At 39.1% G+C, this 25,356-nt stretch overlaps 1 protein-coding gene across 1 annotated transcript in view; it reads left to right on the forward strand.

Moving 5' to 3' along the window:
- DNAH8 (dynein axonemal heavy chain 8) overlaps positions 1–25,356 on the forward strand; it is a 323,365-nt gene that overhangs the window by 253,592 nt on the left and 44,417 nt on the right. Inside the window, exons 81-85 of the mRNA XM_029943168.1 lie at positions 7,749–7,822; positions 10,012–10,164; positions 10,538–10,693; positions 19,587–19,703; positions 21,784–21,885. Of these exons, the coding sequence (XP_029799028.1) occupies positions 7,749–7,822; positions 10,012–10,164; positions 10,538–10,693; positions 19,587–19,703; positions 21,784–21,885 (602 nt within the window). The remainder of the gene's footprint in view (positions 1–7,748; positions 7,823–10,011; positions 10,165–10,537; positions 10,694–19,586; positions 19,704–21,783; positions 21,886–25,356) is intronic.

A 25,356-nucleotide genomic window follows, 5' to 3' on the forward strand; every position in this document is an offset into this window, starting at 1 on the left:
TGAGATCTGACCTGAGCCGAAGTCGGAGGCCTAACCGACTGAGCCACCCAGGCACCCCAACCTTAGTTTTTGTAACAATTTTATCTTTAAACTCCAAAGTAAATTCTAGGCTATTTAAGCTATGAAAGAAAACAAACAAAATGTATTGATACTATTGGGGTAACTAAGATTTTCTTAATCATAGCATCAGAATCCAAAACCAAGGCAGATCGTTTGGCATGTTGAAGTTTTGAAACTTCTGTATGTCAAAGCACCATTAGCCCAAACAAGGATCAAGACAGGGACTGGGAATGACAGCTTTCCATTTCAGCTGGAGAGACTGGCTGTTTTTTTTTAATGTATATATCACAAATCTTTAAGATATTTGTGTCCTTTGTCTTGACTGTTCTATATGTATCAAGAGATATATATCAAAATTTATATACAAAGATGTTTAATCTAGTGCCATTTATAATGAATTTGAAAAAGTCTCAAATATACAAAAGGCTAGAGGTTGAACAAACATGCATCAACATGATGGAATACTATGACACCATTAAAAACTTTACCAATAATATTTAGTGACAGTAAAATACTCACAATATACTGTTAAATAGAGATTTAAAATAACATCTGTGAGTATATGTATATATATGTATATATAAAACACACATATATATAATTTTTAATATAGATAGGTCTACAATCCCTTATTCAAAACTCTTGGGGCCAGATATGTTTCAGAAATCAAAATAGTCCAGCTTTTAGAAAGATAATATCTCATATATTATGTAATATACTGCAAATAAGAGTGTTAATATTCATAGAGATAGAAATAAAGTCTATAGCTTCATATCCAGTCAGGTCAGGTTTTGCCACTAAAATTATTTTCTGCAAATTTTTTAGTTTTCAGAACATTTTGAATTTTTAAATGAGAGTAATTGATTATGGATTATGCATACTAAAAATAGTAGAATGAAAATCTAAGGAGGGATATTCATGATTTTCACTTTCTCTGTACCCTCCTGTATTTTCCAGTGCTTTCACTGTGAGCATATACTACTTAACTAGAAATGAGAAATTTAAAAAAAGAAAGAAAGAGGAAAAGAGAAAGAAATGGAAAAGCAGTTGAATTCTTACTAAAGTCTTTCAAAAAGTCCAAACCACCAAAATATAATTATACTTTATTATCTGCAGCAGCACTTCCTACAATACTTTCTGCCTCCATCTTTCTTTTGAGGGCTTCTCTTTTGATGTTGTGGCATCTTTCTTTACCCTTTCTAGAAATTTATATTTGTACTGCATTTTATCTCACTGGCCCCTGCCCTTTGGGACCTTTTCTTCTTAAGGGCAAAGCTTCATCGCTTTTCCAATGTCAATCAATCTAGTTGTTCCAGATCATTCAGAAAGTTTATGAAATATTTACTGACCTATGTTAAAAATGAAGACAGTCTTCAAGTCAATAACTTAAACTTCTACCTTAAGAAACTAGGAAAAGAAATTAAACTCAAAGCAAGCCAAAGGAAACAATAAATATTTCAGTGGAAAGAAATGAAACAGAGCATAGAAAAACAACAAAGAGTCAACACAGTATCTTCTTTGAAAAGATCAAAAAACACCTACTAACTACCACTAGTGATAAAAACAAATTAGAATGCTGGTAATATATTGAGCCCCACTCCATAAGCCCCATCTCCACAAGACTGTGAAATATGCAAAGAGGTTAATTTAAATTACTCTTTTATAAAGATCAGAAAACATTATTTGATGATCATTAACTTGCCCAAAGTCATAAAGAGATAAGTGAACATTTGATGACAGGGAAATAAAGAGTGGTACCAGAGAATTCACTCCCAGAACTTGGTAGACAAACCATGGAAATGAGTCCTAAGGATTATGACAAAAATAGAAACTTAAATAAGAAAAGAGGAAGTCTCCATAATGGATAATGTATGCCATTACCTCACAGTAATAAATAAATAAATAAGAAAGAAAGAATTAGAAGGGATAGAAAGAAACAAGAAAGAAAATACCAAAGTTGATAAATCTTCAGTTTGACCAAGAGTAAGGGAGAGAAGACTAAGTTAACTAAAATCAAGAATGATAGGGAGAACATTACTGTTGACCCTACAAAAATTTAAAAAGATCATAAGGGAATACTATGAACAATTATGCCAAAAAATTAGATAACCCTAATGAAGTGGGAAAATTTTTAGCAAAAAAACAACTACTGTAAGTGACTCAAGAAGAAATAGGAAACCTGAAGAGAACTATAGGAAGCAAAAACACTGATTTAGTAACCAAAACTTCCACCAGGGAAATACCAGGGCCAGATGGCTTCACTGGTGAATTCTACCAAACACTTAAAGAATAACACCAATTCTTCACAAATTTCTCCAAAAAATAAAGGAGGAGGGAACACTTTCCAACTTATTTTATGAGACCTCTATTACCAAGTCCAGAACAAAGGTACCACAAGAAAAGAAAACCAATATCCCTTATAAATAGAGAAGCAAGAATCCTCAACGAATTACTATCAAACTAAATTCAGCACCATATAAAAATGGTTATGCATGGGGTGCCTGGGGTTCTCAGTCGGTTAAGCGTCCAACTTTGGCTCAGGTCATGATCTCATGGTTTGTGAGTTTGAGCCCCATACGGCACCACGCTGGATGGGTGGAGCCTGCTTGGGATTCTCTCTCTCACACCCACTCTCTGTCCCTTCCCGGTGCACGCGCTCTCTCTCTCTCTCTCTCTCTCTCTCTCTCTCTCTCTCTCAAAAATAAATAAACTTAAAAAAATTAAAAAGGTTTATGTACTAAGCCAAGTGGATTTATCTCAAGAGTGCAAGGTTGGTTATATATGAAAATTAACCAATATAATATGCCATATGTATTGAATAATGAACAAAATCCACATAATTATCTGAATAAGTGCAAAAAAAGCATTGAAAACAATTCAACACTCTTTCATGATGAAAACAAACAATTAAGAATAAAATGGAATAAAAATTTGTTCAAACTAATAAAGGGAACCTACCAAAACCACACAGCTAACATCACATTTAATGGTGGAAAGCTGAATGCCTTCTCCCCAAAGGTCAGGAGCAAGACTCACCACTTCCGTTCAGCATGGAATTGGAGGTTGTAGACAGCACAGTCAGACTGGAAGAAGTAAAATGATTTCTATTCACAGATTACTTGATTTTGTATATGGAAAATCCTAAGAAGTCTACCAAAAACTATTAGAGCTAATAAATGAGGTCAACAAGATTGCAGGGTAAAAATTAATATTTAAAAATATATTGTTTTTCTATACAATAGCAAGAGCCATACAAAAATGAGACTTTAGGGGCGCCTGGGTGGCTCAGTTGGTTGAGTGTCTGGCTTTGGTTCAGGTCATGATCTCGCGGTGGTGGGTTTGAGTGCTGTGCTGACAGTTCAAAGCCTGGAGCCTGCTTCGGATTCTATATCTCCCTCTCCTGCTTGTTCTCTCTCTTTCTCTCTCTCTCAAAAATAAATAAAGACTAAGAAGAGACTATAAAAAGAGCCAAACAAAAAACAAAAATGAGACTATAAGTGCACTTCCAGTTATAACAACATAAAAATACTTAGGAATAAATTTAACAAAGAATTATAAGACTTATACATTGTAAAGACAAAACATCACTAAAAAAATTAAAAAAGACCTAAATTCATGGGAAGACACCCTGCGTTCACGGGTCAGAAGACTTAACGTTGGCAAGATGGTGGTACTCTCCAAATGGACCTACAGAATGACCAAAACAGTTTTGACAAGGAAGAACAAAACTGTCGCTCTCATATTTCCTGAATTCAAAACTTACTGTAAAGCTACAGGAATCCAAACAAGATACACATATCGCATAAAGATACACATATATATCCATGGAATTGATTTATGGTCCCATCAATAACCACTTACATATATGGTCAAGTGATTTTCAACAAGAGTGCTGGACTGTTGGATGAGGGAAAAGATGGTCTTTTCAACAAATGGTGCTGGAAAAACTGATAACCACTTTCAAAAGATTGAAGTTTGATCTTTATATCATACCATATACAAAAATTAACTCAAGATTGATCAGAGAAAAATGTTATGAGCTAAAACTATAAAACTCTTAAAGAAAACAGGAGTAAATCTTTGTCGCCTTGGATTAGGCAGTGGTTTTTTAGATATAACATCAAAAATGTAAGCAATAAAAGAGAAAATTAGTAAATTGGATTTCATCAAAATTTGAAACTTTTGTGCTTCAGAGGGCACCATCAAAGAAAATGAAAAAGACAACTTACAAAAGAAAGTATTTATAAATCATATATCTGACAAGGGTCTGGTATATAAAGAATATAAAAAGAGCACTTACAGCTCAACAGTAAAAAGTCAAATACCCAATTTATAAGTGAGCAAAGAATTTACATAGATATTTCTCCGAAGAAGATATATAAATGACCAACAAGCACATGAATACATCATCAACATCATTAGTCATTAGGGAGATGTAGGTCAGAACTACAATGAGGGAACTACCTCACTCCCACTAAGATAGCCTAAAAGAAAAAGATGGGCAATAACATGTGTGGGCAAGGATGTGGAAAACTTAGAACTTTTATGCATTGCGCATGGGAATGTAAAATGGGGCAACTGTTTTTGCAAAACAGTCTGGCAGTTCCTCAAAAAGTAAAACATCTAGTTATAATATGATCCATTAATTCCACTTCTAAGTTTATACTGACATGAATTGAATATATGTCTGCACAAAGACTTGTACATGAATATTCATAGCAATTCATGTTCATTATTCATACTAGCCAAAAAGTAGAAACAACCCAACTGTCTGTCAGCTGATGAGTGGGTAAACAAAATATGGTCCATCCATGCAGTGGACTGCTACTCAGCCATAAAATGAATGAAGTTGTGATCCATGCCATAGCATAAATGAATGTTGACAACACTAAGCTAGTAAAAGAGGACAGAACCAGAGATCACATATCGTATAATTCCATTTATACGAAATGTCTAGAGTAGAGACAGAAAGTAGATTAGTGGTTCCTGGTTGGGAGGGGTCATGGGGCGTGGCTGCTAATGAGGGTGGGATTTCCTTTGGGGGTGATGAGAATGTTCTGGAATTAGATAGAAGTGATAGTTCCACAAAAGTGATGAGTAAACTAAAAAACATTGAATTATATACTTTGAAAGGGTATACTACATCTCAGTTTTAAAAGTTTAAGGAAATAGTTATTAAGCACCAACTGTGTACCACCCACTACTTAGGTGCTGGGCTAGCACCTGGGATCTAAGTCCTCCCTGTCCTGGAGCTCACATTCTAGTGTGGGGGTAAAACAGACACTAATCGACAAACAAGTGGGTATATACTATGGTAACAAGTAAAGTACATAATATGCTAAGAAAGAAGCAGCATGAGGGGCCGAGTGATGGGTGCGCTGCGCTGTTTTACATGGGGTGGGCCAGGGGAGCCTCGCTAAGAGGGTGAGGAAGATGTGCCGTGTGAAGGAAGTGAGGCAGTGCGGCTCTCGGGGAAGCACCTGCCAGGCAGAGGCAGCAGCAGTGAGGCTGGAGTGTGCCTGGGGAGCAGGCCAGTGCAGCCGGAGGAGAGTGAGCGTCTGAGCGGGGGAGAGTGGTGAGGTAAGGGTGTGGGGGTGTGTGTGTACTGTGTTCATGTAGGTGTGTGTAGAGTGTGTGTGTAGTATGTGTTCATGTAGTGTGTGTGCAGAGTGTGTAAATGACTGATGGCGGACAGTGGTGAGGTAAGGAGTATGTGTGTGTGTGTAGAGTATGTTCATGTAGAATGTGTGTAGAGTGTGGAAAGAGTGTGTGTATAGAGTGTGTACAGTGTGTGTAAGGTATATATGCGGAGTGTGTGTGGAATGTGTAAAGTGTGTGGAGAGCATATGTATAGAGTGTGTATGTGTAGTGTGTGTAGAGTGTATAAAGAGTGTGTGTGGAGAGAGTGGATGCGTAGAGTGTGTGTACATGTAGTATGTGTGTCGAGTGTGTACAGTGTGTGTGTGGAGAGTGTGTATGTGGAGTGTGTGTGTGTGTGGAGTGTGAAAGGGAGAGAGAGAGTGTGTGTGTATGTGTGGCCACAGTGGAGGCTATTGTGTGTGGCTTTAGAGGCTGGAGCTAAGAACTTTGCATTGGATTTTGCTCTGAATGAGATGGGAAGCCATCAGAGGGTTCTGAGCAGAGGATGGACATAATCTGATTTAGGCTAATCCCTCTGTCTGCTGTGGGAAGAAGAGCTAGTAGGGAACAAGAGTAGGGGACAGAGTGCGAGTGAGGTCACTGGTTAAGCTATTGCAAAAATCAAGGTGAAAGGCGATGGAAAGTGAAGATGTGGAGAAGTGGGCAGATGCTGGGTGTTTTCTGAAGGGATGTCTCTGAGTCTCCTCCTGATCCATTCATTCATGGATCAGCATTAGAAATTCGGGCCACCTGAATGGAAACCAGCTCTTCCTTTTCGAAGGTGCATTTCAGAAGAGTTGGAAGGAGAGAAGAGATAGACTGTGGCTCGCACTCACGTGATAACCCTGTTTGTCCCTATTAAGCCTTTCCCGTTGACCTGAATGTTTGTGTGTTCTTCGAGTGAAGGGCTTAGTTAGCTTCGGTTGAGAATGATCCAGAGCCTCCTCTATTCAAGTCCCACCTCCCCTTTCTTCTCCTTTGGTAGGTTGTGTGGATTCTTCTTGGCTGCCTCTGGGAGCAGTGCCTGGTTCCACCTGAGCCTCTTGCAATTCCTGATGCTCCAAGCAGCGCTTTTTTATCTTCTGTCAGGCACCCTTGCCAGGTTTCTCCCTGAAACCCTGAGTTTATGAATAATCTTTAATATTGCAATTTACAAAGCCTCACAGAGTCTCTGTCCATTAGCCATGCAGCGCCATTCAAATGGTGTATGTCCTGACCACTTCTCTGGCTCCTGACATACTTCCTTTCCACCCCATAAATTTCTCCATCACTTGTAGCCTCCTCTAGCAGTTTCCATACTAGCCTCATTGTTTGCTCTACTGCAGTGGCCACTTCACTGAGGATCCTGGCTCATCCCAGATAGCAGGGCAAAGGCATTCACTGCTTCACAATGTCTCCACTGACTTCCTTCCCTCATTCTGAGATCATGCCCCTAAAACTCAAGGAAATCAGGTCTACAAAAGTTTGCTTGAAAGTTAATTTCCAATTCACGTTTCACAAGTCCATAGACTTCTTTATTTAGTGAGTTCATGTGGCGCGGTGCAAGTGGGTTCTCTGCCGGGGACCTCAAATGCACTAATGAAGCTAAATAGTGGATTCTCCCTTGAATTGTAATCACACTTTTGATCTTGGTGTGGCCTCCACTTTCTCTTCATGCTCAGTTCCAAGATGCTGATCTTATCTAAGGAACAGTTAACCCTGAATGCAGTCCTCTTGGGGCTGAGTTGCTTTGAGTTCTCTCTCGGAAAATAGACAACCATGCAAACAAACCCAAAACAGACAGAAAGCACTGCAACCCTGACATCTTAAAAGAATAAAAACCCAATTAAATTTTTACTGAAGCATCTGTTAAAATACCAAAGAAGCTTCTAATCAGAACATACAGCGAAACTCGAAAATCCTCTTTCCCTCTAAATACCTGTGATCACCTCTTTATCTCCAAAGGGCCCTTCTTAAAAGCGATTGCAGGAGGGAGGCCATGACTATGGAGGAATTAATTTTTTGTCCCAATCCTGTTACAAGATTTGCATCCTTCCCCTGTGTTACAGAATGCAGAACTATCTCAATGGGGCAAGGACAAGAGGTGCATGCTCGAAAGCTGATTCAGGTGTCCATGCAGCAGGTAGGTGGCAAGGACCTACTCCTAGTGCATCACTCTTGCTGTTAGCCTCTGGACATCAGGTCTACCCAGCACCGCCATGGTGGTGCCTGAAGCATTCTGCCTGTGATGCTCCAGCATTGTTTTCCATTTTTTCAGTGTGGTATAGTCAACCTATGATTACCAATGAATTTTAAAGCTTTTAATGTTGTTATTATTTATTTATTTCGAGCGAGAGAGCGAGAGTGAGATCAAGGGACAGACAGAGAGAGGAAGGGAGGGAATCCCACACAGGCTCCATGCTGTCAGCCCAGAGCCCAACGTGAAGGTCAGTCTCATGAAGTGTCAGATCATGACCTGAGCCAAAATCAAGAGTGGACACTTAACCAACCACCCAGGCACCCCTGATTACCAATTAATTTTGAACCTCAAGCTAGTTTGCTCCTGACATCCCCACAAAAAGCTTGTTTAATTTTCTATAGTATAAGCTCTATCTTATTTTCACTAAATAATTTTTTTTGACAACTTGGCAGACACACTTTCTGGTTTCTAGGAATGGAGCTCTAGCACGTCTTGGAATTTGACAATCAACATTAACAGATAGTGCTTAAAAAGTGACAGACCGCGACAGTTAAATTTCAATTTTTGGCTAAAGGCAGGCTTTATTTTTTTTCATTAGTGGATAGTTGCAAATGAATAAGAAATTCATGTTATGTTTAAATATTGATAATGGTTTTTATTGAAAATTGCAAGCTGGATGGAATGCTGAGAAATATTTTCCATCACACCTAATAATACACAGGACATTAATTTTCTAGAGATGGTTGGTTGATAGCAATTTCAGCTGTGATAAGAAATCGCACTACTTATAAAAATAAAGTAAGATCTCGGTTTATTTTTAAGCTTTTGATCTCCTAATGTCTGTAGCAACTTTGGTGCAGCTTTTTCTTGGGAATTAATGACTAGAGAGGGTTAATGAGCTAAGTCTCTGCTTGGGCCATCAAATTTTCAAGTTAGTCATTAATTCTCAAGTGCCCTAAGCCTTTTTCTTTATCACTTAATTATATTCAATAATCTATTTATATAATTTATATATATCAAGGCAGCTACATATAATTATTTTTGCTCGGATCCAATCATTCACTCTATGGAGTGATTTGATAGTTTAACTCTGGGCCTTAAATTATTTCTTTAGTTTCCATGAATGAGAAACTTCTAAATTTCAGTACTACATTCACACTAACCTGCTTTGGAATATTAGCTTTTATATAACTTCCATGTCCTGTTTCTCAAGGTGGGATAAGTAGGAGGGGGGAGGAAAAGCCCACAAAAGGTGCCACATTGCCACTTGAGAACACCAGATTTTTTGGGATGAAATGGAGGTTCCCGCCGGTAATGGGATCCATGGTGACACAACTAACTGTGGAGTCCATCTTCCTTCGCACCCCCCTCTTGTCTAGACCAGCATGTCCCCTTTGCTGTTGAAGCCAGTTCAAGTTGTATTTTCTCTCACAGTAGAAGGCATAACACACAAGACTTACTATATACTTACTGCATTCAAAATTTTGTAGCTGTATTGATCTGATTTTTATATCAGGGTATCAAAATATTGTCTGGTTAAAAAAACTGTGCTCTCCTAGAGCAGTTGGCTATGTGACTTATATTGTTAAGACAGTTTTAGCAAGTGTTACAGTAGTGCTTAGTAAATTTTGTGGCTTTAGGACTAGAAGGGAAGGGTGATGACAACACGTACGGTAGCACAGGTCACCATGAAAATGAGATGACGTGCAAAGAGACTGTCTCCTGCTTTCAGAGGTAACTCTCTTTGTGACTATGGATGATTTGGTTCTGAGGTGAATCAGTTCTGACTCACCTTAGGACATGTTGTTACAAATTCCAAAATACCCATTCCTACCATTAGATGGTGCACACACTGTACTTACACAGGACTTCAAGCTTAAATTTCTATTTCCTTCTGATCCTGGGGTGGCTGAGTACTCTCGTTTTGAACCCACTTGATTCCAAGTAACCAGTTTTACCAGTAGCAGAAGAAATGTTTGTATGGACATATGACTGTCTTGTTAAAAATAGGTACTTAAAACAGTATTTACACCCACTAAGCAAAGGTTGTTTTTTTAATAGTACGTTTTTGTTTTCTTAAAATCGTAACAAAACATTACAAGATATTAATATGAAATCATTTTCGAATACAGGGTGGCTGGGTTTTACTGCAAAATTGTCACCTTGGCCTAGAATTCATGGAAGAATTGCTGGAGACGTTAATTACCACCGAAGCCTGTGATGACTCCTTTCGAGTATGGATAACTACTGAGCCCCATGATCGATTTCCAATTACATTGCTTCAGGTTTGTGGCTGTGACAGAAGTGTTTTTTCCTCGAGAGTTGTTTGAATAAAAATGACATCGTGGCAATATTGAAAGATGAAAACACAACAGGGCTTTTGGTCCAGTAGAGTCTGTAAGATCCTATATAGTAATTGTCAAGGCCTTGACTATAATCATCCATATTCTATAGGAACTATTTCCATAGAAGAGTTACAAGACTCAGTACTAATTCACAGGGTTTCAGCTGTGATTCACGTCATTAGGTTACACAGTGCTGAATTCCAGCTGACATTTTATGTACCGTGAGCATACTGCTGTCTGAGGGATTGTAACTTCTATTTTATCCTTTACGATAATTTCTAGAAACAAAACTACTGTTTGCTTTTTATGACAGACTTCTCTCAAATTCACTAATGAGCCGCCCCAAGGCGTACGTGCAGGTTTGAAAAGAACATTTGCTGGAATTAATCAAGACCTTCTGGATATCAGTAATTTACCCATGTGGAAGCCGATGCTTTACACAGTTGCATTTTTACACTCCACTGTGCAGGTAACTCTGAGAGCAGTTTGCACATTTAGGGGATGCTAATGATGCCACGTTGTTTCTCTGCTGCACTGTCTGCTCACCTCACCCTGCTTTTTCTCTCCCTTCATGGCCCTTCTCCCCACGTGGCATAGTATATATTTGTCTGTGTACTTAAATGTGTTACCCTCCTGCCCCTCACTCTGGCCATGAGAGTGTAAGATTCTTGAAGGCAAAGACTTTGTCTTTTTGTAACTGTGCAGTCTCTCTGGCCACGGGAGCATCTGGGGCATTGCCAGAGCTCAGTATATATTTGTGAGATGAACATGGATTATTTAGATAGGAATTTGGTTTTCAAAGTGCCCATGCTGGCTGGGAGCATTATGTACACTATCTCATATGATACTAACAGTCACATTTCTCAAGGTAGGATTATCACCATTTTAAAAAAGAGAAAATTGAAGTGCCTGGGGGGCTCAGTAGGTTGGGTGTCCGACATTTGATTTTGGCTCAGGTTATGATCTCATGGCTTGTGGGATTGAGCCCTCTGTTGGGCTCTACGCTATCAGTGCAGAGCTTGCTCGGGACTCTCTCTCTCTCTCTCCCTCTCTCTCTCCCCCACTTATGCAAATACTCTCAAAATAAATAAATAACTTTTAAATAAATAAGAGGACATTGATTGATAATATGTTTAGATGTATAAATAAATCAATGAAGATAGTAGGACTAAAGCAGAAGCAGGAACTACTTTCTAGAAGCTTTTCATAGATTATTTCACCAGTCTGACTGCAACACCTGTGATTTTCCTCAGACTCAAGAATGTGTTCCTTGGACTGTCCTAGATAACAGGAGAACTTTGTTAAACTGGACACAGGAAAAATAGCCCCACTCCAGGTCCATCCCCCCCTTATTTCTTTAGTTTGTGAAAATAAATTAACCACAACCTAGGAAAGATAAAGTAAAATAAAAATGAGGAAATTGAGGCTCAGAGAGGAAAGGTAACTTCATAGGCGGTAGGTCCAGGAGTCCAGGCTGACCCTGGCTGCCTTGGGCGGAAGTATGTTCTGAGCCTGCCAGTGAAAGTGATGGTGACATTGGGAGGCAGAGTCACAGTGGTTACCTGTCATTTTCAGGTTGTTTTCTATTTGCTTTTACCATACACTTCTATGTTAATTTAGTAATTTTATGACTGTGCAGCCATAGGTGTTTTCATTGTGCTATTGCTTTGTTCTACCTTTGATTTTATATTTTGTCCTGTATTTGAAAGCTTGATTTCAGAGAGAAATGAATGGGCTCCTTTAACCCCTTCTACATTTCCTCCTTCCCTGAGGCTGGAGTGAGGACAAAATGAATGTCCTGCTTGTACCAGGAGTCCTGCCTTAGCTGTGCAGAGTGGCACACAGAGCTCCATCTCCTCTCCCCATCCTGCCCAAAGATGGAGGGGAATTTAATGCTCATCCATTCTGGGCGTGTTTACTCTCAGATTCCTTGTCCCTGCCACTCTACTGGTTCCCAATGGCCCAATGGAGAGGGCTGTGTAGAGGAGACAATTGTGTATCTCCTGTGTATTGGCCCCCTAACCCTGAGAGAGTTAAAGCCAGGCTCAACACTTTGTGGGTGCCTATATTTACCAAGTCCCATTGTGGCCTTTGGATTGTAAATTACAGCTTTCCAGTCGCTGAAGCCTATTTCATACATTCTTATCTGGGAATTGTTTGCTTTGCTAGTTCTTATCATACTCTAATACAAATATTACTTTAACTCTGTTATTTAATTCCTAATTCACAAATAATATATTTTACGATTCTGTTCCCAGTAGTGATGATTCAACTCTTCCACTGTGCTTGTCATGGGGAGATAATTGGGGGTATTTTCCATGTGGTCAGTGTGGCAGCCTGTGTTTTTGTGGCCATTATCCAAGTACTAAATAGATAAACAACCACAGGGCCATGGTGCAGTCATGGGGTTAAGAAGAGCTTGCACTTAACATGACATACATTTGGATTAAAACAGAAAGAAGTCTGCATTGCTAGGGCTGTGAAGGTAAAGGCTGAATGTCTAGCACATTCACAGTATGCTAGAGAGAGCAACCTCATGGAGAGTCAGGAGGTGGGGACGTCAGGCTTGTCGTGAAATCAGTTAGCTCCATGAGGCCCATTAAGTCCCTCTCAGGGCTTCTGTTTCCCCGTCGGTGTGTTTAGAGTCAGAAGGAGGTGGTCTTTCAAGATTTTTTGCATTTCTAAAATTCTCTTAAGTTCTATGACTACACAGGGAGCACAGATAATCCAAGTGTCATTTCCCCTGTTCTGTTTTTATCATTTGCAGAAATGCTTACTGTGATATTACCTAAATAATTTATTTTACTTGTTAGGATGGAGTCTGCTTGATAGGAAAATGCAGGTCCTGGACCAGCAACGTCCACATGGCTCAGAAGCTTGTAAGAGAACATCTCAGGCCCCACCCCAGACCTGATGAATCAGAATCTGTATTGTAACAAGATGCCCAAGTGATTCATGCGCATATTAAAGTTTGAAGGGAGGCTGCTACATGAAGGACTGTTCTGGGTTGGAATGATCATGACTTAGATTCCTCTAGTGTTGGACGTAATAGCCCAATACCTGATTTGTTAATTGATTCCTTCAAATAAACCTAACTATCCCTTGCTGTATACAAACATGATGCATATGCATTTGTCCTTACAGAGATTGACAAAAAGTACAGGGAACTGGTTTGTGTCACATGCTCTGAACTTCAGGGCTGCACAGGAGTTCATGCTGGAGCACATGACGAGTCAGAAGGCAGAACCTGGTGGTGAAGTAGTGGTCAAATGCAAGAGCTGTGTATCCCCCAGTGCAGTTTCCCTTACTGAGTTGTGGTTTGGCATCAAGCCAACTCACCCCTGCTCAAGGGCATCATGAGTTGTATTGATCTTGGCTCATCTTACAGATAACAAAATGAACACCCCTCCTCTCCCATAAGAAGGGGAACAGACTTGGCTGTTCCAGGACAACTGTCTTGGGCAGCATAGTGAAGGGTGTGATTTGTTTTGTCAGTGAGGTAGGAGCAGGCTTACCTAGTAGGAGGAGGCCATGAGTGCTTAGACTGGAAGTTGCAGAGAGACACAAGCCAATTCTGCACCAAACTTTCCTTGCCCCAGACCCCCATGGGCTTCCCTCTCCTCTCCTCTAGGAACTTCTTATACATGTATGTCAGGAAGTTACTGCAGCCACAGTGCCCTTACCACAGTTGGGAGAGGACTCTGCCCTAGCCAGCCAGCCCTCTTGCCATCCTGAGAGAACCCACCATGTCCAGTGCCTCAGTTCCATTGGCTGCTACTCCTTGAGGGCATTTCCACATCCTTTGGAGATTACTCTCAATGGAAGCTTCCCTCTGGACTTAATATCGTCTCACTATGATTTCCCAGAAACTCCAGTACAGTGTCATTCTGGGTTTCAGAGCTAGGCCACATTCACCCTTCAAGATTTTAATTTTAAACAGATCTTCCTCCAGAGTCTTGGTCTTTTGAAACTCAATAATTACATTTGTGGTGTCCTTTCATAAATTCTATGGTATTCTGTGGAAGGTTAGAATAGTGCTTTCTGGTTTTTTCCTATTGATGGTCAATGTGCCATCTTTTGTTTGAACAGTGCATTGGACACAATGAATATCTAATGCAATGGTTTTCAGCCATTGTCTGGGCCCTAGAGTCCCAGAGAGGAGGCAGCAAGGTGGGCTGCTCAGTCCTTTAAAACACTCATCAGTGATTCTAATATGCAACAAGAATTGAGAATGATTGCCAAACATCTATGGCCCTTATGACAGGAATCCTTGGGGCACCTGCGCGGCTCAGTTTGTTAAGCCTCCAACTTTGGCTCAGATCATGATCTTGTTCAAGGCCCGCATTGGGCTCTGCTGACAGCTCAGAGTCTGGAGCCTACTTTAGACTCTGTGTCTCCTCTTTCTCTCTCTCTCTCTCTCTCTGACTCTCTCTCTCTCTTTCTCAAAAATAAATGTTAAAAAAAAAAAGACAAGAACCTTAATCATCTTTATGTCCTTTACATGGTCTGGAAGTTTTCTCATCACCTTGGCTTGCCTACTTTGGGCCCACTCTTGGGGAGTTTTCTAATGGTTTATGTATAAGTCTGTGAGGAATTTTACTAAAGGCATTTGTAGGAGCTCTTGGTGTCTGCAGTGGCAGTTGCAGGCTCAGATATTTTCTCCTGGCTCCTAAAAGTAATAAAATATTAAATAAAAATGGTCGTATGGAACAGGGTCCAGGGAATTCCAATGCCAGCAGTTCTTCCTTCAGAAAAGTGTTTTCTTGTCCTATATCTTGTTTTCTTTACCAAGTTTGAGCCTTGACAAACATTTCCTTTGAGTTTGATGGTGCAAATGAAGTTCTTGCTTTGGGGAGGCATGATTGCAAAGTTCTTAGTTTAAACGTCTTCATAATAATTACAATAATATCTTACAGGCTTATAGAAACATCTTTCACATTCTGCTTGCTGATTTTTCCCAAAGATTCTGGCCATTTCTGTTCATTGTCTTCACCTTTTAAAGTTTCCCTGCTGTTGTGTAGAATGGATTGCATTTTTCATTTTATGTTAGCTCCAGTTATTAAATAAACAAGATGTGGTGTTCCAAATAGAACCTTATTTTGCAGATGCAACTGAAGTGATTCTGTGTGGGGCTGTGGGGGGTGGGCTCGTTTGGGCTGAAGTAGAATCTAAAATAAAATTGGAAATGGCTTTGACATCATTAAGATGATGACTCCACTGAGCAACTTTTCTTCAGCGTCCACTGGAGGAGTTCAAGCTTTCAAGATTTCACTAGTAGTTTTGTGTTTTATAGATTCTTTGGAATGGAAAGAAGGAACTATACTGGTCAAATACAGTAAAGAGTACAATAGTCTTCTTAAAATCACCACTTTCCAACTTAATAATAAATAGTAACTCCCTCTATTGAATCAGGTTTTAGCTCTTTGTCCTGTGTACATTCCACTTACTCATCACATGAGCACATAGTTCTAGCTACTCACCCAAGGTCATTCTCTGCTGCAGTAGAACCACTTGCCTGCAGCCTCTTGCTGGATGAATCACAAGCTTTGTGTTTCTCTCTTTGCTCATGGTCTTTGCCAAGTCCAGCAGTCTTTTCTCCCTGCTTTTCAAAGGCTAGCTTCAGTTTCATTCTTCCCAGAAGCCTCTGATTGAATGTCTTCTTCTTCTTATCATCTGTTACATTCTGACAGTTAAGTATACTCACTATCACATTGTCCTCTAAGGCTTATTTTTCTCAAATAGATTAAAACTTCTCAAAAATACATTGATTTTAATATTTTTCCATTGTCTCACATAGGACTCATCCCATAGTTTCAAAAATACTAATTGGACTGAAGTGATTCAGTATTCCAGGCAAAAACACTTGCTTTGGAGTTTCTAAATGAGTTCTTAGTTCTCCCAATGGCTTAATAATATTCCAAGGTTGTAATTCATGGTTCTTTCTTTATTGTAACTTAGATCAGTGAGTACCAAAAAAATTGCAAGAAAATGAAATGACTTCATTTGTGAAAGTAAAATCACTCCCCCCAAGATTTTTTCTTTTTTTTTCCAAGATAAGCTAAAAAGTCTATGACTTTAGTGAACCAACCTAAAAAGTAAATGTTTTAAATGAAATTTGATAGTAAATAGCATAAAGTAAAGTAGATCTCAGCATTGGGGCAATTTTCTAGGATCATATTTTAAGAAACAAAAGAATTGCAATGGCTCAGTGCATGTAAATGGGAGTGTTTCCATAGAGCCAATTTAAGCAGCTTTAGTAATTGGAAAGGAAGAATTATTTTTCATTCAGTCTCATGTCTAATTGAACAGTAAATTTTAAAAATTAAGTCAAACATAGGTGAAACTATTTTAGAATAGGTTCTCTTTTTAAAAAAAAAGGGGGGGGGAAACATTTGCATCTCACCAATAAATGGTTAGCTTTCTTCCCTCTGAAAGCTTCAGGATAGAAGAAATCCAGAGATTCAAGGCTTAACTGAATGCATTTTCATATTACTTCACAGCTCCCAAGTTTATAAGTCTCCCTGGTTGAAGCTCTTAACTCTAGATTGCAGTTCTGAACCCTAAGTCCAAATTCCTAGCAAGAGAAATCTAGTCCCAAACCGACTTTTGCTCCAAAACAACCTGGAGGAGGCTCACCTCAATGTTTCTGGGATCCACTTAAGAAATTCAAAACCTTGTGTCAGCCTCAGAAATTATTCTCCAAGAGGATGAAAGGGAGAGTGCCTTTCATTCTGATAATAATCAGGGGCGCCTGGGTGGCTCAGTCGGTTAAGCCTCCAGCTTCGGCTCACGTCAGATCTCACGTTCGTGTGTTCGAGCCTCGCGTCAGGCTCTGTGTAGACAGCTAGCTCAGAGCCTGGAGCCTGCTTCCAGTTCTGTGTCTCCTTCTCTCTCTGCCCCTCCCCCTCTCATGCTCTGTCTCTCTCTGTATTAAAAAAATAAATTAAAAAACATTAAAAAAATAATCAATCTAGTATTAATTACACAATCATAATCCTTTCCCCAAAAAGGTGCAAAAGGGAAGACATGTTTCTCACAGTCAAGGTTCAAAATCTGGTTACAGGACCAAGTATTTCAACATGAAACAAGTAGAAAAACACATAATGGCAACATGAATGGTAAGACCAGGAAGTAGAAAGCCATCAAGAGAAGCTGACACCTTTAAGAGTCAGGGCTCTTCCTCTTGTATTTAGGATGATACCACAAATCTCTCCCATCTATTAAGGCATCTCTGCTCCTTCTCACCTCTCTGTGTTCAAGGTAGAAGATGGTGCTTCACAGCTCCCAAGTTTATGTCTCCCTGGTTGAAGCTCTTAACTCTAGATTGCAGTTCTGAACCCTAAGTCCAAATTCCTAGCAAGAGAAATCTAGTTGGCCTTTCTTGGGTGGCTGTCCACTTTGCTCTGATTAGCTAAGGGATGAGGGTGGGAGTTACACCATACGAATGTCAAATACCTGACCACTCAGCCTAAAGAGGTACAGGTCTGGAAGTAATGTTAGTAGTTTGTTTGCCCTCAGTCTTGTTAAAAAGGAGAAAACAGACCCAGAATGGAGTTACTTGTACTAAGGCCGCATCACCAAACTGAAACTGGTACCTAACCTAACTGCAGTTTCAACCTTCTCTAAGAATGTAATTTTAACCAGTCAGTTTGGAATTTCCTGGTCTCCACCAGTGAAGTAATCCCCTGACAGACCTTTTTAGTCCTCCAAAGGAAATCCTTTTACAGTCCTCCAAAATAATCTTTTTTTTCCCTCTCATTTATGACCTCCTCTGCCTTTAAAAACCCTTCCTTTTCTGGGGCACTTGGATAGCTCAGTGGGTTAAGTCTCCAACTCTTCATGGGATCGATTTCTACTCAGGTCATGGTCTCACGGTTCCTGAGATAGATCCCCATACCAGGCTCTGCTGTGATGGCACAGATTCTCCTTCTCTCTCTGCCTCTCCCCCCAACTAAGATTTATTTTGAGAAAATAAGTAAACTTAAAAAAATAAAAATTAAAAATTAAACCTTTCCTATTTTATAGCTCTTTGGGGCTCCTTTCTATTTGCTAAATGGATGCTGCCTGATTTATCAGTCATTTAGTAAAGCCATTTAGATCTTTAAATTTTACTCATTTGAACTTTTGCCATTTAACAGTCTGATCTCCCAGGGTCAGAACATCTGGACCCAAGTTAGTTTTCTTGGTTTACTTAATATTTTAAAAGCAAATTCTGAAAATCAGTCATTAAACTTTCATGCTTTCTGAATTTTTTTTCTCTGAACTGTCCATGAATTTGTCTAAACTAAAATTCATTTAGATTATTTTAAGTGGGGGTATTAATTAGGATCTAAAGCATGGAGCAGCTGCAATAAGAAGTATTGAAATGGGCTGTGAAGACAGTGTGTGTGTGTGTGTGTGTGTGTGTGTGTGTGTGTGTGTTGGGTTAGGGAAGGCAGACAAGAGAAAGAAAAGTTAGTATGTATTTAAAGGTAAAGAAATAAAATTATACCTTCCCATAGATGTTTTGGGACTCTACTCTGCATGTAGGTTCTCACCTCAGCCACTAGGGTCAAAGGGCTAGAAGCTAACCCAAATAAGTGATTGGACCCTCCCCTCCACCCGCCGCCTTAGAAACTGGTTACATGCTGAGGCAGAGGAAGCTGATGGCATAGTAATATTTGAGTTAGTGTATGTGGTTTGCTAGGTGATTAGAGCCTGGAGGTACCAGTTCTCACATTTACATACCTTGAAAATGGTCCCCAGAATATTGAGGTATTTGAATCATTTGATCCGAGCCCAGCTGGGTTGATTATAAAGTAATTTGGTAATTCAAAACAGTTAGCTGCTGGTCCAGAGGAGAGAACAAATAGGGCGCTGTGAAAGTTTTAAGAAGGATGTGTCATGTTTTACAATAAAGATTCGGGGTTTTCAAAATCTGAAATTGCAAGATTACAAAGTGACACCAGCAGGGAGTCTAAATGCTCGAGTGCTTCAGCTATTCAACTTGAAAAACAAAAATGTAAACCCTTACATTTAACATTTGACATTTCTAAAAGTCTAATTTAGAATAAATTCATTGAAGAGATATTTATTCAGCCCCTACTGAATTTTTTGAGCTGGTGATGGAAACTGAGACTTTTTTTTTAATCCCAAGAACTACAATCTGGCAAATATTTGAAGATTTGTTCTTGTAAATCATCTGGCAATAGAGCCATGAAACAGTATTTCTAATGATTAATAGATCCAAAATTGTATACTGTTCTTTTACGACATCAGCCGATCTCTATATCATGCCTGAATTTTCCTGTACTTTATGTTTTAATAAGAGACGTCAGATACATTGTTTTGAAATCTCACTTATTTTCTTTGGTATTTTTAAGGAGCGACGCAAATTTGGTCCCTTAGGATGGAATATTCCCTATGAATTCAATTCTGCTGACTTTACAGCCAGTGTCCAGTTTATTCAGAATCACCTTGATGAATGTGATATTAAAAAGGTGAGTGAAATGGCTTTCTTTCCCCCAATGTTTTCTGCTGTCCTTAAAACAAGCTTCCACAGACATTTTCAGTCTATAATATACAGTGAACCTACAAAGGTTTTCCCTGCCTCCCCAAAAAGGGACTGCTTATTCCCATCAGCTGTTTCCTGGTCCAGCCATTTCCACTCACACCGCTACTGCCCATAGGGGTGCATTTGGATCCCCATCTCACGCTTGTGTCCCCGGCCCACTCCTCTCTCTCTGGAGCACAGACCACAAATGAAGAAACTTCACAACCTTCCTCATGTTGCACCCAAGTGCCACAGTGCACTCCAAGACAATGTCCATCTTAAATTTTTTTAACATTTTATTTATTTTTGAGAGAGAGAGAGAGAGAGAGAGAGAGAGAGAGAGAGAGAGCGTGAGCGAGCAGTGGAGGGTCAGAGAGAGAGGGAGGCACAGAATCGGAAGACAGGCTCCAGGCTCTGAGCTAGCTGTCAGCACAGAGCCCAACGTGGGGCTTGAACCCATGAACCGTGAGATCATGACCTGAGCCGAAGTTGGCTGCTTAACTGACTGAGCCACCCAGGCACACTGATAATGTCTATCTTAAATCAGACTTTTCTTCCAGCATTTCACAGATGCCTCTTCAGAGGTGAAAATGTTATCTCTCAGTGAAGGTGAAGGTTCTTTCTCACCTTTAGTCACATCTTAGCAGATGCTTAAACTTTTGCAGATAAATAGAATAATTTCTAATAATTGGTACTGATCATTGTACAGCATTTCATAGTTCTCAGTGCTTGTGCGTGCAGGATCTTGTTGGTATCTTCACAGCTCTGTGAGGTAGGTACAGAAGACATTACTATTATCCCCATTTTGCTGATGAGGTAACAGACAGGAGAGAATGAGGGACTTCCTCAAGGTCACAGAGGTAAGAACATAAACCCAGTTGTCCTTCCACATTGGCTTCCACATGATCTTGAGAAAGTTTTTTCCATGATCTTGAGCAAGTTTATGAGCCTCCCGCAGCCTGTTTCCCCATCTACAGAATGGCCATGGTTTCTGTGAGAAATAAATGAGTTAGCATTTGTGAAAGTACAGTAGACTGGTACACAGTAAGTACTCAATAAATGCCAGTTTTCTACTGTCTCCCCCTCTCTCCTTCCTTATAGTGGATCTTGAAGCTAATTATAGATACTGTAGTGTCAGTATGGTGATGGTGAGCCATGATGAATTTTTACTTGGGTGGCTGGAAGACCTAGAATCAAATCATCATTTTTCCTTGACACTACAAAGGGATATTAAACTGAGTATGACAGCTTGATGAAAAATTACATCATATGGGTTCATATTCTATTATTATTTATCATTTGGTATATACAAATAGTAGTTAACCTTGAAATAGTTGCTTTGAAAGGCAGTAGAGCTGATGTATCAAAATTTAGCCAAAAGAAAGTAAATTAATAAAATATCAAGTATCTTTACTTTTAATACCCCAAATATGTTAAGTAAAAAATAAAAGAAAAAATTTAAAAACCCTATTAATATCTGTAATGTATTGCTAGGATAAGATTCTGTGGCAATTAATAAATACTTTGATTTAGTTATAGCTCACAGAATGAGACAGCAAAGAATTGCACTGTAGAAAAATGCTGTGAGTGAATAATCTTCTAGTTGTTCTCATACTGATTTAGAAAATGTATTACTAAGAAAATATACTAAATAGTTGATTACTTGGTTTTTTCCCCTTTCTTCACTAAACATGACTTTTTTCTTTTCTAACAGCTTGGCATTACTATAATGAGTATTATAGATGATTACATCCACAGAATGAAAAAGTCTCCCCACCCCCCATTTAAAATAATCAATGGGTAATATATTCACTGATACTTAGTATTATAGATTTTTCTTTGGTGACCAAAACCTGGCAGTTTCAGTCATGAATTAGCAAGAGTTACTAACAGAGAATTATGAGTCATTTTAAATGCAATCTAGTTAGTGCTTCATTTTTGAGACCTTTCCTCCAGGGAAAGACCTGAAATATTTAGATTTATTTGTTTGGATTGACAATGAATAACCATTTTTATTTTTAATAAAGGGTGTATCATGGAGTACTGTTCGGTACATGATTGGAGAAGTACAGTATGGAGGCAGAGTGACAGACGACTTTGATAAACGTCTACTTAATTGCTTTGCTAGAGTAAGTCAATTTACAGAAAAAGCACGGAGACACAATTCATTGCATTTTCCTTTCAAACAAGAATATTTCTTTGTTCAGAATCAGTGAGCCAAACTTAAGGGGAAAAAACACTATTGAGCAGAGCCACTGGAAAGAATCAGCTAACAACACCAAAACCAAACCCAAAGCCAAAGCCAAACCAACCAGCAATCTACTTGTGGTCCTTGTGGTCCAAAGTAGAATAGCAGTCAGCCCTCAATGGTCTGTGAATTTTCTCCTGAGTTTCTCATTTTCAAGGTCTCTCCCATCCTTCTCTCCTCCATGAAAACATGACAGTTTATTGAATGCTTCCTCTGACTATAAGTCTCATGAAGATTTCAAGCCCCAAAATAAGTGACTGGAGAATTAACCACAATTTGTGTGTTCTCATCTTTTCCATTAAAAAGTGATGGAGTGTTCAGTTTTTTCCTCTGTTCCCAGTAAAATCCACATACATCACATTAGTAAACATTTTCTAGAGAAAATTATTCCTTAGCAATTATCACTTTCACACCAGTGATAAATAGTGTGTATGTATATATAACACACATCAGGCTCAAACTCTTCTTAAATTTTTTCATGTTAAAGAAGCAATATACATTACCTAAGTGGGAAAAATCTGATATATGAGTATTTCATGGTTATTTGAATTCTTTGTATTAGGATCTATATCTGTTTCAATGATTTCCCCCTTAACAAAAACAACAAAGAATAAGCTTGGGAGGATTTTGCCAGAGTTTGGCCAGCAATATGATTTTTTTAATCAACCCTTATTTATTTTTGCAAGTTTTTCTTAAAGCTCTGTGTGGAGAAAGATGGATGATGATAAGTGTCGGCAATGATGTATGGAGGCAGAAACCTAGCTTTGGGAGTACAGACCTCCTGGAAGGCAATTAGGCAAAACTTTCTGAAATTAAGTATTCTAGGTAGACACATCCCAGGACATTCCTAGAAAAAGTCCACAAACAGACGTATATAATAATGTTTATGGAAATATTGTGTGTGGAGTTGAAGGTGGCCATCATAGGTTGGGTTTTCTGGAAACAGACTCTGGGATGGAGATCTGCCCCCTCCCCGAGGGCATGACCTTGGTTGAGGTAGCTCTGTTCTGCCAGGACAACTCCTGGGGAGGGATGATGTGATCAGAGCCCTTAGTAGCCAATACTCCAGACAGCTGTGGGATCGAGTGCCTGGGTCTTGAAGAAGAAACTGGTGGTGCATCACAACATCCACTGCAAATGCCTAAGAATCCGAAGTAGTGGATGAGCACAGTGGAATACTGTTGCTCACCCTTCCAGGGTGCAATCTGGTGGCACTTAGTCATGTCAAGTGTGTGACACCTTCTGAACCATCATCCCACTCCTGAGTATATATCCCAGAGAAATTTGTAAACAGGTCCATGGGCATATACATAGATATTGCTCACAATAATGTTTGCAGTAGTAGGAAGTTGAAAGCAACTGCCATGGGGGAATTGATGAGCTGAATGTTGTAGATGCCTATCATGGCTTCTACATTGGAAGAAATGATCCATATGACACTATGCATAGGTCTTAAAAACTTAGTGCTGAGTACACAGCTTAAAAAAATAAAATGAGATCTAGAAAGTAATACATGTATATTTCACAAACAGATCAAGCACACTTAAACGGATGCCTTAGAGGGAGGGAGACTGGGGGTGGAGATCAAGGATGAATGGGGAAAAACTAAAATAAAAGGGGCTAAGACGCATAAGAAAAATAAAGGAATGGGGTAAACTCACCTCTATATCTGAGGTTTAAAGAAAAAGATGTCTTTATAAGTATACTTTGCATTAGAATAATTGTTTATGTACCTAAAATTGGAGGTTTAGTACTAGAGACTCTGAGAAGTGGTTAGACTTTGCATATATTATACAGATACTACCAGCAGAATGCTGATGGTAAGGGAAGGGGTCAAGGCCCACTCCTACTTTTGACCTAAAGAACTGAATAGGGAATAAGACCATTTACAGAGAAAGACTACATAAGGAATTAAGCTTTATTGGCTGGGGCTGGAAGTTAGGAGCTCTGCTCTGATCATGTAACTTTTGAAATGCCCACAAGACACCTAAATGTAGTTGTCCAAGATGTCCCCCCAAAGACAGGGACTTTGCCTGATTACATCACTGCCAGATTCCCAGCACCTAGCGCATAACCTAGAACATACTAGGGGCTCAATAAATATTTGTTGATTAAGAGAATGAAGAAAGGTAAACATGGCAGTTGGATTTACAGGTCTGCAGCTCAAGAGAGAGGTCAGGGCTGGAGAAAAATAGTTGGAATTTGTCAGTAGATAGACAGCATTTGAAGTCAAGATAATAGATGAGCGCATCATCTAAGAAGGAAGTGTAGAGGAAGAAAACAACAGAAAACAAGCTAAGGACAGAGTCCTGAGTAAAGTGTCAAGAAAGAAGAAATGGCCAACTGAGAGGGCTCAAGGAAGACGAGGAAAGGGATTTTCCCTGCACTTAGTATTTGCTTGATAAATCTACTACTTACTTTAAAAATATGCAGGATACAGAAAAGTGTATAAAAACACAAACATACAGCTTAATAAGTCTCTTCAAATAGACATAGAACATTTGCAGTTCCCCAAAAGACTCACGCATGCCCCTTCTTCAGCACAACTCAGGGTACCCACAACCATTCATTTTCACTAAACCTTCACCATCTGAGTAAGTACTGCTTATTAATGTGATTCAATTTTGCCTGTTTTCAAACTTCATAGAAATGAAACCGTACAGTATGTTATCATTTTGGTGTTCTGGCTTCCTTTTCTCAATATGATATTTTGAGATCCATCCATGCTGTGTGTAGCAGTAGTTTACTTGTTTACTGTGCTAGGTTCCATTGTATTGTATTGGTGGAAATAAGGATGGTTTCCATTTGCAGCTATAACAAACAATGCTTCTGGGAACATTCTTGAACAAGATTCTTGGAGCACATGACTATGCCTTCCTATTAGAGTGGAATTGCTAGGTTCTAAAGTTTGAGTACTTTCCATTTTATTTTTTTTAATTTTTTTAATACAATTTATTTTTTTAGCATATGCAATTATTTTCCGTCATTTACAATACAGTAGTTTCAATGATACTCCAAACAGAAAAGCAAAGTAAAAAATCAAAACCCCCACTTCTATTTCATGTAATTAGACTTATACAGAAAGTAGAAGGTTAGGTAACAACTAGTTAATCACCTAATTTCACAGCTATCTGAAGTGGCAATTGTAATATAGCAGCTGATCTATGATACTTTCAAGATACATGATATAATCTATTACTTGCCCATAAGCTAAAACACAGCCTGCTTAATACCTTTCCTTAAATTCCACCTCTATACTACAGTAACTTGAGGTCCATGCAAAAAAGTAGCTACTTTTTATATAGAAAATGGATGATTAAGTCTTTGGTGTTGTAAAAGCAACTTCAATTAA

The sequence above is a fragment of the Suricata suricatta genome, chromosome 7 (genome assembly GCF_006229205.1).
Source record: "Suricata suricatta isolate VVHF042 chromosome 7, meerkat_22Aug2017_6uvM2_HiC, whole genome shotgun sequence".
Lineage (NCBI taxonomy): Eukaryota > Metazoa > Chordata > Mammalia > Carnivora > Herpestidae > Suricata > Suricata suricatta.